The sequence below is a fragment of the Bos indicus x Bos taurus genome, unplaced genomic scaffold (assembly GCF_003369695.1).
Source record: "Bos indicus x Bos taurus breed Angus x Brahman F1 hybrid unplaced genomic scaffold, Bos_hybrid_MaternalHap_v2.0 tig00002862_arrow_arrow_obj, whole genome shotgun sequence".
NCBI lineage: Eukaryota > Metazoa > Chordata > Mammalia > Artiodactyla > Bovidae > Bos > Bos indicus x Bos taurus.
In genome coordinates, this window is record NW_020867579.1 from 55,628 (window position 1) to 71,395 (window position 15,768).

General features: G+C 53.8%; 1 protein-coding gene across 1 annotated transcript; it reads right to left on the reverse strand.

Moving 5' to 3' along the window:
- Positions 1-6,571: 6,571 nt before the first annotated feature.
- On the reverse strand, positions 6,572-10,978 carry LOC113888888 (leukocyte immunoglobulin-like receptor subfamily A member 6). The gene is given in 9 exon segments (XM_027535856.1): positions 6,572-7,569; positions 8,660-8,830; positions 8,833-8,907; positions 8,910-8,960; positions 9,188-9,484; positions 9,701-10,003; positions 10,148-10,432; positions 10,605-10,640; positions 10,791-10,978. Coding segments are annotated over 9 exon segments (1,374 nt in total). The 5' UTR covers positions 10,825-10,978; the 3' UTR covers positions 6,572-7,447.
- Between the last annotated feature and the right edge of the window lie 4,790 nt (positions 10,979-15,768).

Sequence of the window (15,768 nt, forward strand, 5' to 3'; positions counted from 1 at the left end):
CCAAATAGGAAAAGGAGTATGTCAAGGCTGTATATTGTCACCCTGCTTAATTAACTTATATGCAGAGTACATCATGAGAAACCCTGGACTGGATGAAACACAAGCTGGAATCGTGATTGCTGGGAGAAATATCAATGATCTCAGATATGCAGACGACACCACCCTTATGGCAGAAAGTAAAGAGGAACTAAAAAGCCTCTTGATGAAAGTGAAAGAGGAGAGTGAAACAGTTGGCTTTAAGGTCAACATTCAGAAAACTAAGATCATGGCATCTGGTCCCATCACTTCATGGGGAATAGATGGGGAAACAGTGGAAACTGTGTCAGACTTTATTTTTTGGGCTCCAAAATCACTGCAGATGGTGACTGAAGCCATGAAATTAAAAGACGCTTACTCATTGGAAGCAAAGTTATGACCAACCTAGGTAGCATATTCAAAAGCAGAGACATTACTTTGCCAACAAAGGTCCGTCTAGTCAAGGCTATGGTTTTTCCAGTGGTCATGTATGGATGTGACAGTTGGACTGTGAAGAAAGCTGAGTGCCGAAGAATTGATGCTTTTGAACTGTGGTGTTGGAGAAGACTCTTGAGAGTCCCTTGGACTGCAAGGAGGTCCAACCAGTCCATTCTGAAGGAGATCAGTCCTGGGTGTTCATTGGAAGAACTGATGCTAAAGCTGAAACTCCAATAGTTTGGCCACGTAATGCAAAGAGCTGACTCATTGGAAAAGATCCTGATGCTGGGAAAGATTGCAGGCAGGAGGAGAAGGGGACTACAGAGGATGAGATGGTTGGATGGCATCACGGACTCAATGGACATGAGTTTGGGTAAACTCCGGGAGTGCTGATGGACAGGGAGGACTGGCCTGCTGCGATCCATGGGGTCACAAAGAGTCAGACACGACTGAGTGACTGAACTGAACTGCACTGAATTGACAAAAATTGTATCTGTTCCACATGCACAGCTTGACGTTGTGACTTCTGTCTATGCTGTGAAATAAGTACAGCCGTCATGCCAATTATAGTTAGTGTGTCCATCAGCTCCCGTAGTTCACCTTGGTCTGCGGGTCTGCTGAGGACACTTCCGGGCTACCCTCTGAGCGGGATTGAGTCTACAGTAGAGTTCTGTCAGCTCTAGTCACATCGCTGCACATCAGGTGTCCAGAACTTATGGTCGGCATCCCTGAAACTTTGTTCCCCGTGACCAGCACCTCCCCGTTATCCCCTTCCCAGCCTCTGGGGACTACGTTCTCCTCCGTCTCTCCGAATCTGTTTTAGATTCCACAGGTTAGTGAGCTCCTGCTGCATTTGCCTGTCTGTGTCTGGCTTACTTTACTCGGCTTAATGTCCTCCGGTTTCACCCATGTTGTCTCAAAAGGAGGATTTCCTTAGTTAAAAGGCTGAGTGAGACTCCACTGTGTGTGTGTGTGTGTGTGTGTGTGTGTGTGTGTGTGTCTGGCATTTTCTTTGTGCATTTATCTATCGACAGACATCCAGGTTGTGGCCGCATCCTGCTACTGGGAACAACACTGCAGAACACAGGAGTGCAGATACATCTGTGAGGTCCTTGCTTCCTCTTCTTTGGATACATACCCCGGAGTGGAATTGCTGGGTCATGTGGTAGTTCTGCTTTTAGTTTCTTAAGGAAACTCCACACTGCTTTCCACGGTGGCTGCACCGACGCCTTCCCAACCACCATGCACAAGGTTCTCTTCCCTCCGCATTTTGGCAGCACCTGTCTTTTTCCTGGGAGTCGAGTGTGTGTAACACGTGCAGTGACATCTCACTGGCTCCGGCGTGTGCTCCCCTGAGGACTGGTGGATGTTGAGCGCCTTTCCATGTCTGTTTGGTCATTTGGACGTCGTCTTTTGAGAGATACCTGTTCAGGTCCTGTGCCCATTTAAAAACCGGGTTGGTGTTACTTTGCGTTGAGTTGTGTGAGCTCCTTGTATATTTGAGAAGTAGCTCCTTATCAGATGTGTGGTTTGCACGCATCTTCTCCCGTTGCACCCATTGCCTTTCCTGGGACTGTTTCCTTTGTTGTGTGGGTTTTATTTACCGGACCCCCCTGGTCTGGTTCTGTCTTTGCTGCCTGTGCTTTTGGTGTCGTATCCAAAGAACCCTTGTCCACACCATGTCACGACGCGCCCCCTGTGTCTTCCTCTTGTTCTTTCATCGTTTCCGGCCCTGTGTCTCTGCTGCGTTTTGAGATGATTTCACTTATAGTTTGAGCTGAGGGTCCAGCTTCACCCTCCTGCCTGCTGTCATCTGGCTCTTCCAGCACCGTTTATTGAAGGGATTTTCCCATTGTGTTCTGGGCACCCCAGTGGAAGATCAGTTCACTGAAGCTCTTTAAGACAATTACTGTTATCTACCTCTTCCAGCAGGAGAAGGCCACGGCACCCCACTCCAGTACTCTTGCCTGGAGAATCCCGATGGACGGAGGAGCCTGGTAGGCTGCAGTCCATGGGGTCGCATAGAGTCAGACACGACTGAGCGACTTCACTTTCACATTTCACTTTCATGCATTGAAGAAGGAAATGGCAACCCCTTCCAGTGTTCTTGCCTGGAGAATCCCAGCGACGGGGGAGCCTGGCAGGCTGCCGTCTATGGGGTTGCACAGAGTCGGACACAACTGAAGCGACTTAGCCGCAGCAACAGCAGAAGCAGCTCTTCCAGCACCGTTTATTGAAGGCAGTGTCCTTTACCATTCTCTGTTCTTGGCACCTTGTGGAAGATCAATTCACTGAGCTGCTTCGGGACAACTGTTTTCCGTGATAAGGGAGCTCATAGATCTCCCGTTTTCTTGCCATTTCTCTGCTTCCCTGGGCAGAGTCATGGTTCCCGATTCTCAGTGTTTCTTGTGGCTCTGCTTTGCTGTCTGTGCGCTGGGAGAAGCAGCCGCCTCCTCTCGGATATATGGTGGGATTTTGCCCCCAGCCCAGTTAGAGATTCTGGAGCCTCAGAGACGTGCTCTGTGGACATGAGGCTCCCCCGCCCTCCCGTCCGGGGAACGATGCTGTGCCCCCGCCCCGTTGTGCCCCTGCCCTGAAGGAGAAGTCTGAGGACCCCATGCTCCTCTAAGCCCCGAGGCCGAGCCGGCCGCACAGAGCCCCGATCCCTTCTCTTCCTGCTTTGTGGCCCCAAGTGTGTCTGTGGCCTGGTGCTCTCATGAGCTGAGCAGCGAGGCGGTCTCTGAGGCAGCGGACTGGAGCCTGGGGACGTGGCGCGGCTGCATCCACTGTCCTCCTGAGGAGGAGGGGCCTGGGCCCAAGGAGGGTCCTCTCAGCGCTGAGCTCTGCCAGCTTGTGGGAGGGGAGACAGGGAAACAGAACCTCCTCCGTTTATCCTTTTGAAGTGGTTCTTGTTGCTTTTTTTGCTCATCCAAGGTGTTGCAGCTCACTAGCTGGATTCTTCAGTTTGCTTAAAGGTCATTAGGCCCAAATAATCCCGGTTTATCAGTGTTTCTGTGCGAGATGAGGGCTGGGACTTCCCGATCTGCCATCTTGCTTAAAGCGCTGATTAAAATTTCTGAAATGTGTCACAGTGAGGCCAGAAATGGAAAACAGAAACGATAGTTAACTAGTGTGCATGCTCAGTCACTACAGCCATGTCTGACTCTTTGCGACCCCACGGCCTGTAGCCTGCCACGCCCCTCTGTGCACGGGATTCTCCAGGCAGGAATACTGGAGGGGGTGGCCATGCCCTCCTCCAGGGGATCTTCCCCACCCGGGGATTGAACCCAAGTCTCTTACGTCTCCTGCACTGGCAGGGGGCTCTTCACCCCTAGTGCCCCCTGGGAAGCCCTGATAGTCCACATACACAGGGAAAACCGAGAAGAGTAAGCAGGTATCTTGCGCTGTTTTTGAATGAGAGAAACGGAGTGATGGTAGGCTGCACTCGGGCTCCCCAGGTGGCTCAGTGGTAAAGAATCTGCCTGCCAGCACAGGACGTGCAGAGACTCACGTTCGATCCCTGGGTGGGGAAGATCCCCTGGAGAAGGACATGGAAGCCCACCTCAGTATTCTTACCTGGAGAATCCATGCCCAGACGAGCCTGGCAGGCTACTGTCTGTGGAGTCACAAAGAGTTGGACATGACTGAGCACAAGCGCGGGCACACAGACACACACACAGACACACACACACACACACACACACGAACAGACTGCAGACCCAGACAACCCACCTGCCCACTCCCCAGACCAGGTGCCCCCTCCCTCGGTTCTGCAGTTTGTGTGTGCAGTCTTCAGGGTTTTGTAAATGCAGTATCACGTCATCTGCATACAGGGACAGTTTTGCCTCCTTCCTGCCCCAAGTTGAATCCTTTTTTTTTTTCTTGCCTGATTGCTATGACTAGGACTTCCAGTGGTGTGTTGAACACAAATGGTGAGAGTGGGCATCCTTACCTTGTCCCAGAGTTCTAGAAAGGCTTTCCGCTTGTTACCTTTGAGGACTGTGTTGACTGTGTGCTTGTCATAAATCGGTTTTATTACGTTGAGATGTCTTCCCTCTGTACTCACTTTGGCGAGACCTTTTATGATGAATGGATGTTGCATTTTATCAGTGCTTTCTCTGAACCTATTAAGACGAGCATGTTGTTTTGTCTTTTCTCTTGTTGATGTGGTGACTTACATTGATCGATTTGCACATGTTGAATTATCCTTGTGACTCTGGTATGAATCCAAGTTGATCATGGCGTGTGATTCTTTTTGTGTGTTGTTGAATTCGGTTAGCTAATATTTTGTTGCCCATTTTGCGTTTATGTTCATAAAGCGCTCTGTTCTGTAACTTCTTTTTTGATTGTGTCTTTGTCTGGTTTAGGTATCGGCGTGACGGTGGCTCATAGAAGGACTTTGGGAGTGTTTCGTCCTCTTCAGTCTCCTGGGAGAGTGTGAAGAGGGTCATATAAGTTCCTCTTTGTCAGTTTGGTAGAAGTCCTCCGTGAAGCCATCCAGTTCTGGCCTCTGGTTTGCATGGAGTTTCAATTGGTGTTATTACAGATTCTGTGTCGCTTCCATTGGCCGGTCTGTTCAGGCTGTCTGGGTCTTCTTGCCTCCGTTCTGGTGGGCTGTGTGTCTCTAGAGACTCGTGCATGTCTTCCAGGTTTGCTGTCGGATGGCTGAGCACACAGTGGTTCTTAGTACTCTCTTATAAACTTTTGTATCTCTGAGGTATCATTTTTTAAAAATTTATTAGTTTTGGCTGTGCTGGACTTCCCTGGTGGCTCAGATGGTAAAGAATCTGCCTGCTACTTGGGAAACCTGAGTTTGATCCCTTGGTGGGGAAGATCCCCTGGAGGAGGGCAATGCAACCCACTCCAGTATCTCACCTAGAGAATCTCATGGACACAGGAGCCTGGTGGCCTCAGTCCATGTGGTCGCACAGAGTCAGACCACGCCTGAGGGACAGACGGTGCTGGGTCTTCCTCGCTGCCTAGAGGAGCCTGGTGGGCTACAGTCCATGCGGTCACAGAGTCGGACATGCCTGAGGGACAGAGGATGGTGCTGGGTCTTCCTTGCTGCCAAGAGGAGCCTGGTGGGCTACTACTGTCTATGGTGTCTCAAAGAGTCAGACAGGCCTGAGCGACAGAGGATGGTGCTGGGTCTTCCTCGCTGCCCAGGGGCTTTCCTCCCATTTAGCTGAGCACAGGAGGGTTTTCCCTTCTCTGCGGTGCCTGGGCTCCTCACTTTGATGGTGTGTCTTGTCGCAGGGCACGGCTTTGGGCCCGCGGGCTCAGCATTTGCAGCCTGAGCGGGGATCTTCTCGCAGCAGGGATGGAACCCGCATCCCCTGCGTTGGCGGCTGGATTCTTATCCGCCAAGCCACCAGGGAAACCCGGTAGCAGCTCTTGTTCCTCCCGTCTCAGTTCTTATTTTGTGTATTTGAGTCCCACGTTGTTCCCTTTTGAATTTGATGTGATGCACTGGACTCCTACGGTCGTGTTTCACTTATTCACCATCATGCTTGAAAACTGACCTGTGTTCCTGTAGCAGTCCAGCTTTGTGCATTTTTTGTATAAAATTCTGTCGCATATATACACACCAAACCATTCATTTTGGTGAAAGTGATTTCTGTAACTTTTTCTACTGTGAACAACCCACGTGTCCTTTTTCTCCTTGTACACGCGTGGCTGTGCACGCATCTTCCTCTGGGTTATACAACTGTGGGCCAGCGCTGTGTCTCTTCCCTTTAACTGAGAGTTGCTGTCGACTCTCCAGATTGACCGGGCTGATGAGTACCCCTACCCATGATGTGCTGGGATTCGTCAGAGTCAGCCTTGTCTCCTCCATGGTTTTCTCTTTCCCTCTCTTACAGATGAACTAGGAGGTGGGCATCTCATTTCAGGGTCCCTGGGGCATAAAACTGAGGTGGAGATGATCCTATGTGATTGTAATGAGAAGGACACATCTGTGCCCATGGGGCCATCAGTGGGGGCTGGCTGCACCAGACTCAGCCTGTAGGAAAGTCCACCTGCTCCTTCCTTCCCACCCGGCCTTCAGCGCGTTCACCCAGGCTCCTTGAGGTTGGCCACAGAGTGCGTTGGCCCCAAAGAGACACACAGTTCACACTGGGCCCTTTAAGCATTTATTGCCTGATGATTTTGTCTGTGCCAGGTCTGTGTTGCTGCGGGGGTGTGTCTGGTTATGTGAGTGGGGCTGTTCCCTCGCTTTGGTGTCTGGGCTTCTGCAGCACTGGCCTCTCTGGCAGTGCGCGGGCTCCAGGACGTGCCGGCCTCTGTTGCTGCGGCTCATGGATTCAGTTGCTCCCTGGCGTGTGGGGTCTTCAGGATCACGGATTGAACCCGTGTCTCTTGCATTGGCTGGCAGATTCTTCACCACCAGGGAAACCCCATATCGGGGCTCTTTACAAAACGATATATTCCTGAGCTCATTTACCAGTGTAGCCCTGACGGTCACTTCAAACGCCAGGGTGTCCCTTCACACTGACAGTGTTTCTGGAGAGACTACAGCGGGTGTCCTCGGACAAGGAGGAGGGGCATGCAGGGTCCAGAGGGGGCTCAGGGAAGAGTTTAGGATCCAACTGTTCCAAACAGGGCCCCATTTAACCCATTTATTCAGTTACTTTAACAGCATTCTGTTTCTGAGAAGAGATGGAGGTCATTGCGCACACCAGAGACGGCGGGCATGAACAATGAGGCTCACGTCCTCCATGCGAGTGGACAGAGCCTGCGGGCATGCAGGGTGAGGACCCACCCCTGCCATGTGGGATGCGCCTCGGGCCAGGGGTGAGAGCAGCCGGGAGCCGGGGCATCCTCCCCAGGAGGGAGGGGGCCCTGTGAGCAGAGGCCGAGCCCCCTGGGGACGCCTGGGCCTCCTCCCACCCTGCGGCTCATCTCTCCCCCAGGGTCAGAGGCTCATCCAGAAGCTCCTACACCAGAAGCTCGCGTCCCGGGCTCCTGCGCTCTGGGCGGTGCGGGGTCCCGGTGCTCAGCTCCGGGCTGCATCTCGGGCTCCTCCGTGGTCGTGCCAAGCCTGGCAGAGAAGGATCCCGAGGAGCAGCAGGACCGAAGCCGCGAGGCCCATCCGGGTGAGATTCTGCACCGTGTAGTCTGGGGTGAGGGCACACAGGTCAGCGCCGGCCCCGTTACTCACTGTGTGTGCCCAGGGCACCTGCCTCCCGTGAGAAGACGCAGCCCCGAGCCCAACTCCTGACAGGGACGCTGTCCTTGTTCACACTCGCTGGTCTGACAGCGGTGCTGGGGGAGGGTATCAGCCGAGCCCGAGTGTCGTGAAGGGAGGCTGTGGGTGGGCCGTGTCCTCCTCGGGAGACTCCTGGGGTCTCTCTATCTTACTGTCTCAGACGTTCCTGTCAGGACCCTGAGCTGAAGGAGCTCCGACAGCACAGGGTGGGGTGGAGCCCTCCCCTGAGCAGTGGTCTGTGGGGTCCCGGGGTGGACCCCTATGAGCGGTGGTCTGTGGGGTCCCAGGGTGCGGCCCGCCCCTGAGTGGTGTTTGCAGGGTCCTGGGGTGGGACCCCGCCCCTGATCAGTGGTCTGTGGGGTCCCGGGGTGGGACCCAACCGTGGCTCCCACGGATCCACCTCCCCCTACAGACGCTCGCTCAGCCCTCTGTGTCTGCCAGCTGGAATCTGCCCGCGGGAGGAAGTGATCCCTGCAGCCTCCGGGGGCAGGATGTGGTGGGGGCGGACCTGCTTCTCCACAGACTGAACCCCATCCAGCAGCCTCAGGCCCCTGCAGCCTGTGGCTCTGGCGCCATCTCTGCCTGACTCCCCTGCCACCCCTTGACGATCTGAGGGGCCTTGTCCTCTCAGAGAATGTTAAAATGCCCTGGGGTGAGCTGTCTCCCCTGAGCAGAGAGCCCCGAGACTCCCCAGGTTCGGATCTGGGTCTGTGGCTGGGAGACTGGGTCCTGGGAATGAGCCCAGGAAGGCGTACGCTGGGCTGACCGGAGGACCCCACCTCACCCACCTCTGCCCTGCACGGCCCTGTGGCCTCCCCGAGACCCTCCCACTGCCCACCTGCCCCTCCGGGACCCCAGTGCGGGAGGAAGGGGCGGGGCGCGGGCTCCGAGGCCCCTCCCTCAGGGGCCCCTCCTTCAGCGCCCCCTCCTCCACCACCGCCCTGCGCTCCCAGGGCAGAGCCCCGAGCTGCTGAGTGAGACGGACAGACTGGGCCTCACCTGCGACCACGAGCGCCAGGGGCTCACTGGGCTGTGACAGCAGGTAGGGGTCTGTGCTGAGTGAGCCGTAGCACCTGTAGGTGCCCCCGTGGGCTGAGGTCACAGGGCTCAAGGAGAACTCGGCCTGGTACCGACCGTCTTGGTCCTGGGAGCGCAGACGCAGGGGGCGATGGCTGCCCCCTCCTTGGACAGAAGGAAGGTGTCCGTCCTCTCTCCTGACTGACACAGCAGGGTCACATTCTCCCCGGGGCCACCGAGGGGCCCGGCCGCACCGAGAGGGAGGGTCTGTCTCTGAGCCGTCCTGCAGAGAGGAAGGGGGTGCGGGCGCCGGGCCTGGTTCTGAGCGAGACTCCGCGGGCCTCTCTGGCCCCTCAGCGCTGTCTCTGTTTCTCAGAGTCTCTCCCCTCCCCAACCCCTGTCTCTCTGTCCCTCCCCGGGACCCCTCCCCCTGGTCCCAGCATCATCCCTGGGGCTCCCCAGTGGGGCCTGTGCAGAGTCTGGTCCCCGACTGACCCGCTGGCTCCTCACCTGCCACCAGCAGCTCCAGGGTCTCACTGGGGGCCGACCACTCGGAGGAGAGGCCGTGTCCACCGTAGCATCTGTACTGGCCCCTGTGGACGGTGCCCACCGGGCCCAGGGGGAAGTCGGCCTGAGAGAGCCCCCCCTGGGGCCTCTGGGCAGGGCGCTGGGGGAGGTCCTGTCCCCCCACCTTGGACAGAGCGAATCTGGTGTAGCCAACGTCAGAGCGACACTGGAGGGTCAGGTTCTGTCCAGAGGTGACGACAGGGCCCTGCGGGGTCAGGAGGGAGGGCTTCCCAGACAGCCCTGGGGAGAGACACGCGCTGGGTTGTAGGGACCGCTTCCCCTGTGGACCCCCTCTCCCGGCCCGGCCCCAGGCCTCGCCGTGTCTCAGTCTCTGTGTCTGTCCTGTGAGCCCCACGCTCCTCTCCCCACCCTCTCACAGGGGCTCCCCTGGGAGCAGAGACCCCAGTACGTTGTCTTGTCTGCACAAATGTATGGGGTCAGGACGGGATTCCTCACCTGAGACCAGGAGCTCCAGGGGGTCGCTGGGGGCTGACCACACCCGGGGGCTGTGCCTGTAAAAGCTGTAGCATCTGAACGTCCACCTGTGCCCGGGGGTCACGGGGCCCACGGGGAACAGGGCCTGGGTCTGCCCGTCGAGCATTCGCTGTCCATCCAGGGCCCGAGAGGACTCGTCTTCTCCTTCCTTGGTTAGAAGGAATCTGTTAAATCCCCAACGGGAGCCACACTGGAGGGTCACATTCCCTCCCGACATCACTACAGGGCTCGGCAGGGCTGAGAGGCTGGGTTTGCCGTAGGGTCCTAGGAGAGAAGGAGGCAGCTGGTTCCGTGGGGCCCCCACCCTCGCCTCCCCTCCCCTCCCCAGGGCTGGGCTGTGAGACGGACAGCCCCTGAGAGCAGGTGCCCTCCCGAGGGCAGAGCCCGAGGCCCGCGAGAGTCCCTCACCTGTCACCACCAGCTGCAGGGGGTCACTGCGCTCTGACCAGCCAGTGCGGGTTCCGTAGTAGCACTGATAGCTCCCTGCGTGGTCGTCTCTCATGTAGTGGATGGAGAACCTGGCCTTGTCCCCGGGACCCGGGGGTTTCTCTCTGTCCCAGAAAACTGGGTTTCCCTCTTTATCCAGATGGAACTCCTGGGCCCCCGGGGGACCCTGACACCAGATGGTCACGGGGCTCCCCCAGGAGACCACAGAGCCTGGCTCAGCCCAGATGGTGGGTTTGGGGAGGGTCCCTGGAAGGAAATCAGAGGCGGGCTCACCAGGCATCTCCCCCAGGTGCCGGCTCTCAGCCCAGCCCTCCCAGACTCCCCCTCCGTGACCCCCGAGCTGCCCTCCCCATGCCCACGGCCTGGGGGTGACCTTGTCCCCACGAGAGGAGGGAGCTGGGCCCTGGGACAGACTCACCGGCCTGCACCTGGTTCCTCAGGCCCACACTCAGCCCTGGAAGAGAGCGCCCTGTGAGAGGTGTGCCCTCAGCCCTGAGCAGCGCCTCTCCACCCCGGGAGTCTCCTGGGCCCTGGGGTCCCCTGATGGAGCAGGCTGGCTGGAGGTCCCTCTAGACCAGGGCTCCCCCTGCCCCTCCCATCTCACCAAGGCAGAGCAGGGCAGGGAGCGCGGGGGCCATGGTGTCTCTTCCCTGCAGTCCAGGCTGTGAGGATGGAAGAGACCTGGGTGTCCTCCGGACAGACGGACCACAGGGTGTGTCCTCTCCGGGACTGGGGCTTCCTGTCACGTGGCTGTCACATCAGTGTCCCCACAGGAAGGGGAACAGCCTCTTCTTGAAAGCCAGGCGTTGTTCCTGTGACAGTCCCAGTGTGTTCCTGAGACACCCGTTTCAGGTGTGGTCAAGCAGGGCATGTCCTTCCCTCTGACAGCCTCCCCTCGGGGTCTGCTTCCTCCTCTGCCCGCCCATCAGCAGGTCCCTGGGGGTCCTCTCCGTGCACGGGGTCAGCAGGTGCTGGAGATGCTTTGGGGAGGATGCTGTCTCTTGCTGCCCATAGGGCTCAGATACCCAGAGACACACTTTTTTTTAAATGCTGGATCATTACTTTACAATATGGTGCTGGTTCTGCCATACATCAGCATGGATCGGCCGTGTGTGTCACATGCCCTCCCTCTAGAACCTCCCTCCCCTCTGGGTTGTACAGAGCCCTGTGTGAGCTCGCTGAGTCACAGGGCACATTCCCGCGTGGTCTGTTTTACACGTGCTGGTGTGCGCATTTCCATGCTACTCTCTCCATTCGTCCCACCCTCTCCTTCCCCTCTGTGTCCACAAATCTGCTCTTTATGAGGGACAAACGATCAGAGTGTCTCTGGGCTCAGTGGAGTCCATGTGGCCGAGAGCCCAGAGGAGGCTTCAGGGAATAAGGAAGGAAACTGACTCCTCCACTGCCCCGGGGTGTGGGTTTCCCCCATGGCAGCCCCCTTCAGGGCATCTCTCTGTATCGCATCACCGTCCAGCCCGCCTTCCTTGGAACAAGCCCCTGGGTGCTTCCTGCCTCCTCAGGGCCCGGGGTCCTTGGGCACAGTGTCCTCCCAGTCTTGTCGTCACCTGCAAGCTTTAGGGGGTATTGATTGGGGTCAGAGCTCTCACTCTGTTGGAAAACAGATGCTCCTAGTAAATGTGTGCCTGCTGCTCATGTACCTGGGGCAGTGGTGCCCTTTCTCTGCGCCTGAGGTTCCTTCTCTGCCTGTTGTCCCGACCCCAGCCCTCAGAGGGGCTGCAGGCTCTTGCTGCTGTCGTCATGGTCAATTTCCAGACGAGGTGACAGCAGGAGAGGGTGGACGTGAAGGGCTGCGGGCTGAGACTGCACCAAAGTGGGTGAGTGTGGTACCCACCCAGAGCCTCCTCTCCTTCTAACACTGAGACGTGCTTGGAGAGTGTTTCTGAAACATGTAGCCACAGACAAGGGCAGACAGAAAGTTCCCCAAATGGAGGGGAACCACAGCAAAGCATGAGAGGTTGGCGGTGTGGCCCCGGCGGCAGGGATCATCTCGGGGTCAGAGTAAGGTTTCCACCCATGTGGACACACAGAGGGAACCATGGTCACAGAAAAATAAAGGGAGGCAAGCATGTGGATTATTTTGTAGAACAGGTGGTCACTGAAAAGAGGTGAAAATTTTAGACGTGAACAATACAGTAGATTCAACACGTTAAAAAGTCATGCAGCCAAGAAGGCAGCTAAGCGACCACGTATGAAGTCGGAGCATAGCATTGAGGAAATGGTCCAGAGTGCAGCACAGAGTGCAGACAGGGAGATTCAGGAGAGGCGGGCCTGTGCTGAGGGCCAGTGTGGTATCTGTCCTAAGTGTCAGACGGGAAGACGCTCACGACAGACAGCAACGGCTGAGGAAGCAAATAACGGAGCCTCCTTTACTGATGAGAACCGACCTGCGAAGGGCTGGGACTCATGCATGTGCACGTGACACCTGAGGGCCGCCCTGCTGGGCTCCTGACTGAGACTCGGTGCTCATACTTAGGGGCCTGGGCGGGATCAGCGGCCAGGGATCCAGACACGGCACACTCGAGCTAAAGACCCCACACCCTGCAACGGAGAGCCTGTGTGGCGCAGCGACGTCAACAATAGGTTAATTAACTACATATTTGTAAAAATAAATGGAAGTAACATCTGTATCTTGACCTTTCATAGTAAACTGAGAAACTGCAGGTTAAATTTAAAAATTATTTCGCGCTGAATTATACAATTTGAAACAGTTAATTCTCTTTTAAGTAAATTTCAAATAAAAAAAGGAAAATCAAGGCGGACTGGACTGAGGCCCTAAAAATGTCCTGAAACTACTTCCTGTGGAAAACGCAGATTATCAAGAGAATGACCAGCCCACAGGGAGCAGACTGCCCCCTACCAAAAGGGGGCGCTATGGATACTGGAGCCATGCCGTCAGGGAATTAACCAGGAGGAGTTCCCCTGAGTCGGAGTACTTGCAAGGGGCAGAAGTGAGAGCTTCACGCAGAGCACATCCCCAGCTTCCAGGAGGTTCAGCCTCCCGGTGTGGGCCGTGCCTCAGCCTCAACCCGCCAGGTCCTGAGACAGGAGGTGGGCTCTGGGGGCATGGGGCCCTTAACCTTCACAAGCGTTTTCCTCTCCTAGTACTTGAGTCACACGCTGGATTCCAAATAGAGTGTTCTCAAGCAACTTGTTAAAAAGAGAATGACGGTGAGAGAAGGCATTTCCAGAGGTGCAAGTTCTTAGATACTGACTGTTTTCACACAGAAAGGGATACTAAGAGATGGCAGAGAGACAGTGAGATGCAACAGAGAGGAACGCATGGCCAAAAATGAGCTTTGGAAAAGTACACAGACACACACTTGCACGCACAAACACACCCGCACGTGTGCATGGACAGAGCCGTGCACATGCCCACACACGTGTATATGAGTACCCAGAGTTCAGGTGAAGCACCGTTAGAACTTTGTCTTTTGTAAAGGAGGAGGAGAATGTGTACGGGTTCAGAAATAAAAATGTAAATACGTATTTTAAGCACGAGATCAAGTGCCTAAAATGAGCAATGGAATAACTCCCAATGTGCCTGGTGTAATTAAATGAAAGAAAACCTTTTCAACTTTACTGTGGTATAATTGACAAAATTGATGCTGTAAAGAGCAATATTGCATAGGAACCTGGAATGTTAGGTCCATGAATCAAGGCAAATTGGAAGTGGTCAAATAGGAGATGGCAAGAGTGAACGTCGACATTCTGGGAATCAGCGAACTAAAGGGGACTGGTCATCTAACTCAGATGACCATTATATCTACTACTATGGGCAGGAATCCCTTAGAAGAAATGGAGTAGCCATCATGATCAACAAGAGAGTCCGAAATGCAGTACTTGGATGCAATCTCAAAATTGACAGAATAATCTCTGTTCGTTTCCAAGGCAAACCATTCAGTATCACAGGAATCCAAGTCTATGTTCCAACCAGTAACGCTGAAGAAGCTGAACGATTCTATGAAGACCTACAAGATCTTTTAGAACTAACACCCCCCAAAATATGTCCTTTTCATTATAGGGGACTGGAATGCAAATATAGGATGTCAAGAAACTCCTGGAGTAACAGGCAAATTTGGCCTTGGAGTACAGAATGAAGCAGGGCAAAGGCTAATAGAGTGTTGCCAAGAGAACGCACTGGTCTAGCAAACACCCTCTTCCAACAACACAAGAGAAGACTCTACACATGGACATCACCAGATGGTCAACACCGAAATCAGATTGATTATATTCTTCACAGCCAAAGATGGAGAAGCTCTATACAGTCAGTAAAAACATGACCAGGAGCTGACTGTGGCTCAGATCATGAACTCCTTATTACCAAATTCAGACTTAAATTGAAGAAAGTAGGGAAAACCACTAGACCATTCAGGTATGACCTAAATCAAATCCCTTATGATTATACAGTGGAAGTGAGAAATAGATTTAAGGGACTAGATCTGATAGAGTGCCTGATGAATTCTGGACTGAGGTTTGTGACTTTGTACAGGAGCAGGGATCAAGACTATCCCCATGGAAAAGAAATGCAAAAAATGGCTGTCTGAGGAGGCCTTACATATAGCTGTGAAAAGAAGAGAAGTGAAAAGCAAAGGAGAAAAGGAAAGATATTCCCATCTGAATGCAAAGTTCCAAGAATAGCAAGGAGATCTAAAAAAGCTTCCCTCAGCAATCAATGCAAACAAATAGAGGAAAACAACAGAATGGGAAAGACTAGAGATCTCTTCAAGAAAATGAGAGATACCAAGGGAACACTTCATGCAAAGATGGGCACGATAAAGGACAGAAATGGTATGGACCTAACAGAAGCAGAAGATATTAAGAGGTGGCAAGAATACACAGAAGAACTGTACAAAACAGATCTTCATGACCCAGATAATCACAATGGTGTGATCACTCACCTAGAGCCACACATCCTGGAATGTGAAGTCAAGTGGGCCTTAGGAAGCATCACTTTGAATAAAGCTAGTGGAGATGATGGAATTCCAGTTGAGCTATTTCAAATTCTGAAAGATGAAAGATGATGCTGTGAAAGTGCTGCACTCGATATGCCAGCAAAGTTGGAAAACTCAGCAGTGGCCACAGGACTGGAAAAGGTCAGTTTTCATTCCAATCCCAAAGAAAGGCAATGCCAAAGAATGCTCAAACTACCGCACAATTGCACTCATCTCACACGCTAGTAAAGTAGTCCTCCAAATTCTCCAAGCCAGGCTTCAAAGTACATGAACTGTGAACTTCCAGATGTTCAAGCTGGTTTTAGAAAAGGCAGAGAAACCAGAGATCAAATCGCTGCAACTGGAGAAAAGCCCACACAGCAACAATGAATAAATAAACAAACATAAAAAATAGATTTCTAGTGCAGGTTTTAAAAGATGCTTTGATAAATGATAGGAAATTCCCTTCTACTTACGACTTTTTCATTATAAATTGGTGGTGTATTTTATCAGAAAACTTTTGATCTGTTATCATGATGTTTTAAAATTTCTTCTTTTAATATTTGAATTGTATTGATGGATTTTTGTGGATGAAACCAACCACACATTGTTGACAAAAATAGGTGCATA